Here is a 4,895-nt window from a genome sequence, read left to right as displayed (position 1 = left end):
AGGAGACTGTAGAACGGGTATTATAGTCTCTTTGCTGCTATCCCTCACATCCCTTACTAGGCTTTTTCCACTAAGTAAATTGATGAAAACCGTGAAAATGGGTTAAAAATAATGTTGGTAGCAGAAGAAGAGGAGGAGAAAAAGGAGGAATTTGAACAAGCATTAGATTAACCAGCAATAGCCTAGTCATCCTCTATTAAACTCCTATGCCCCTCGTCTTGCATCCCTCCTATCCTTCACATCCCTCCCTAGGCCTCTTCGACTAGATATTAATATAGATAAAAACAGTGAAAATGAGGAGGAGGTGGAGGAATTTGAACAAGCATTAAATTAAACAACATAAATGACTCCTACCATATCACTTTGACGCTCTGAAAAGGTGATACAAGGTAGGAGTGTGGTAGCCATGGGAGAGAGAGAGAGAGAGAGAGAGAGAGAGAAATGGAGCACGTGTTTCGAACCTCTCTCTCTCTAAACAGTACTTAAATGCCTCCTACCATATCACTTTGAGGGTCCGGGCTGTCACCTCCATATCCCCGGCCTTTGTGTCCCGCCTCAGTCTCCGTAACTTTGGATTAGTCCACGCATCAGTCAGCACAACGTGACGCCACCACCTGCACGCCCGCACTCACTGACCAACACTCCGACACTGACTCACACCTGCACGCCCGCCCTCACTGACCAACACTCCGACACTGACTCACACCTGCACGCCCGCCCTCATTGACCAACACTCCGACACTGACTCAACACCTGCACGCCCACCCTCACTAACCAACACTCCGACACTGACTCACACCTGCACGCCCGCACTCACTGACCAACACTCCGACACTGACTCCCACCTGCACGCCCGCCCTCATTGACCAACACTCCGACACTGACTCAACACCCGCACGCCCGCCCTCACTGACCAACACTCCGACACTGACTCACACCTGCACGCCCACCCTCACTGACCAACACTCCGACACTGACTCAACACCTGCACGCCCGCCCTCACTGACCAACACTCCGACACTGACTCACACCTGCACGCCCGCCCTCACTGACCAACACTCCGACACTGACTCAACACCTGCACGCCCACCCTCACTGACCAACACTCCGACACTGACTCACACCTGCACGCCCGCACTCACTGACCAACACTCCGACACTGACTCACACCTGCACGCCCGCCCTCATTGACCAACACTCCGACACTGACTCACACCCGCACGCCCGCCCTCATTGACCAACACTCCGACACTGACACCTGCACGCCCGCACTCACTGACCAACACTCCGACACTGACTCCACCCGCACACCCGGACGCACTGACCAACACTCCGACACTGACTCAACACCTGCACGCCCACCCTCACTGACCAACACTCCGACACTGATTCACACCTGCACGCCCGCACTCACTGACCAACACTCCGACACTGACTCACACCTGCACGCCCACCCTCACTGACCAACACTCCGACACTGACTCACACCTGCACGCCCACCCTCACTGACCAACACTCCGACACTGACTCACATCTGCACACTGCCCTCACTGACCAACACTCCGTAACTGACTCAACACCCGCACGCCCACCCTCACTGACCAGCACTCCGACACTGACTCAACACCTGCACGCCCACCCTCACTGACCAACACACCGACACTGACTCACACCTGCACGCCCACCCTCACTGACCAACACTCCGACACTGACTCAACACCTGCACGCCCACCCTCACTGACCAACACTCCGACACTGACTCACACCTGCACGCCCGCCCTCATTGACCAACACTCCGACACTGACTCAACACCTGCACGCCCGCCCTCACTGACCAACACTCCGACACTGACTCACACCTGCACGCCCACCCTCACAGACCAACACTCCGACACTGACTCACACCTGCATGCCCATCCTCACTGACCAACACTCCGACACTGACTCACACCTGCACGCCCACCCTCACTGACCAACACTCCGACACTGACTCACACCTGCATGCCCACCCTCACTGACCAACACTCCGACACTGACTCACACCTGCACGCCCACCCTCACTGACCAACACTCCGACACTGACTCACACCTGCATGCCCACCCTCACTGACCAACACTCCGACACTGACTCACACCTGCACGCCCAACCTCACTGACCAACACTCCGACACTGACTCACACCCGCACGCCCACCCTCACTGACCAACGCTCCGACACTGACTCACACCTGCATGCCCGCCCTCACTGACCAACACTCCGACACTGACTCACACCTGCACGCCCACCCTCACTGACCAACACTCCGACACTGACTCACACCTGCACGCCCACCCTCACTGACCAACACTCCGACACTGACTCACACCTGCACGCCCGCCCTCACTGACCAACACTCCGACACTAACTCACACCTGCACGCCCACCTTCACTGACCAACACTCCGACACTGACTCGACACCTGCTGCACCAGATTGTCGTACTCAGCCTCTTATGTTTTCCGATTTCCGACCCAAAAACTGTCTCCTCCACTCCAATAACTACATTTATTTATAGTTACCGGTGAAAGGTTTAATTATTAGTGTCTTTTCGCTATAGTTAACCCTTGAAGTACGGATGGCGATATATTTCTCTGGATGTTGTGCGCGGGGAAAGTTTAGACATTTAAAAGAGGTGGAAATGGTGTCTTTGCAATAATTCTATATTCATCTAGAATAGTGTATAGTGTAAGAAAACTTCTCTCATAATAATAATAGAAAAAAAGTTAGGACAGCCGAAGATATTGCGCATTTTGTCGTGGCCGTGACGCGTCGCGTGGAAGCACCCCCCCCCCCCCCACACACACACACAAATGGGAGATGGCGAAATATTAAAGAAAGTAAATGAAGAGAGAGACCTGGGAGTAATAGTGCAAGATTATATGCAACCAGAAAGTCATATAAATCGGATCTTCGGTGATACATATAACATGGTGAGAAATATAGGTATAGCATTCCACTACATGGATAAAGATATGATGTTACAGTTGTTTTGGTTTGTGAGAAGTCAGTCAATCTTTTTTCTCGTTGGGAGACAGGGGAAATGTATTTCATGCTTTAGTACTTGTTACTGTTGTGTTGGATGGTGACATATTAATCCCTTTACCTTTGAGGGGGCGGGAGATGTGTTTCATGCCTAGGTACTCGTCACTGTTGTGTTGGATGGTGACATATTAATCCCTTTGCCTTTGAGGGGGCGGGAGATGTGTTTCATGCCAAGGTACTCGTCACTGTTGTGTTGGATGGTGACATATTAATCCCTTTTCCTTTGAGGGGGCGGGGAGATGTGTTTCATGCCTTGGTACTCGTCACTGTTGTGTTGGATGGTGACAAGTTTCAGCGAGTGCCCGCCGCTGTTGTGCAAAATCCTCAGGCTGCATTACGCGTGCCTGGGCCAGCACCACGGCCATCCTGACACACTAGAAGCTACAACAGAACAAAACACGTAGCTACTACAGGCAACTTTCACGGTGTTAAAAGAAAACCTAAACTTTTAGTACAACACGGCTATGAAGTAACAAACATCTGTGCTTTTCTTGCATCTTTGGGGTATTTTGCACAGCGCCGTCCCCTCCCCGGAACAGTGTGGTGCCGCGGCCGCCTCGGGAACACACGGACGGCGCGACTCACGGGAATGTCAGACTGTCCGCGGGGTTTGGCTTGCACAGTGTGATGAATGATTATGTCACGCTGCCCCCTGTTATCTGATCCTGTGACTTAATATTAATAAAAGCATAACAAAATGTATCAGTCGCCATGTTTATTTTGCCCTTTTTTGCTGGTTTAAATCGTGCATGAGAGGCCATGTATAGGGTCATCGTAAAATAGGAGCTTGCAACTATACAAGGAGCTTGGCCTTACACTGTTTAGAGAGGTTATGTTCCAAGGTCAAGGCCGAGAGAGAGAGAAGGCCTGGGACATGGGTGGGCAGGGGGGCTGACCTCATCCTGTCATCCTGCAGGGCTAGAATACTTAGTAGTTATAGGTAGGTCAGGTTGGGGTCGCTACTCTCGTTACTCTCCGTCCATAACCGTCTTCTAAAACAGCGGCTATCAGCGCTTCAATGTTGCTGTTCATGAGATTCAGTGATGCCTTACACGCGTGCAGTTAAGAATTACAAGGGCCAAAAAACGCAGGTTCATCCCCTCCCAGAAGATGAGGACGTGGCTGCGGGCGACGAAGAGGACCGACGACACACCAGACGAGTGAACAGAAGGGCGAGTCATTCAGTGTCTTTATACTTCAACCAGAGAGAGAGAGAGAGAGAGAGAGAGAGAGAGAGAGAGAGAGAGAGAGAGAGAGAGAATACATACTCATATCACAATTATCCATCTTCAAAACGCAGGACACACTAAGGTCAATATATAAATGCCATGTGTGTGTGTGTGTGTGTGTGTGTGTGTGTGTGTGTGTGTGTGTGTGTGTGTGTGTGTGTGTGTGTGTGTTCTGTGTCTTTGTATTATATATCAGGGGGGAAGTATATCCGGCGTCCATCCTGCTCCCTCACCCTCACACCCGGAGACAAACAGGCCTGGCGTGTCTTGGGGTGATGGCGGGGCGTGTGGCTGTGGCGGCGGTGCTCCTGCTGCATCTTGGAGGCGCCCACGGCACCAGGGACTGTGAGGATCTTCATGGAGTGGTGGTCGTTAGTGAAGGAGGGAAGGAGACAATTTGTAAGGAGAAAAGAGAATTAGGAAGATATAGTGAGTCGACAACAGTGTACGTGAAGCCGGGAGATGACTTCAAGGGAGTTAGTCTTGTAGTGACACAAGCATTTCTCTCTGCACCAAGTCAAATACTAGCTTGGTTTGGCCTTGACAGGTGTTACAGCAACAACAAGTGGATCAAACTGAAGGTGGA

The 4,895-nt window shown here is 51.7% G+C and overlaps 1 protein-coding gene across 1 annotated transcript in view; it reads left to right on the top strand.

Annotated features, from left to right (window-relative positions):
• The first annotated feature begins 3,954 nt into the window (after positions 1-3,954).
• Positions 3,955-4,895, top strand: part of LOC127001064 (uncharacterized) — a 2,476-nt gene continuing 1,535 nt past the window's right edge. The window contains exons 1-2 of the mRNA XM_050865234.1: positions 3,955-3,958; positions 4,565-4,895. The exon at positions 4,565-4,895 is cut by the window's right edge and continues 374 nt beyond it. Coding sequence (XP_050721191.1) covers positions 3,955-3,958; positions 4,565-4,895 — 335 coding nt within the window. The remainder of the gene's footprint in view (positions 3,959-4,564) is intronic.

Source organism: Eriocheir sinensis, chromosome 20, assembly GCF_024679095.1.
Source record: "Eriocheir sinensis breed Jianghai 21 chromosome 20, ASM2467909v1, whole genome shotgun sequence".
Lineage (NCBI taxonomy): Eukaryota > Metazoa > Arthropoda > Malacostraca > Decapoda > Varunidae > Eriocheir > Eriocheir sinensis.
Note: the sequence above shows the minus strand (reverse complement) of the source record. Positions and strands in the feature narration are given on the sequence as shown.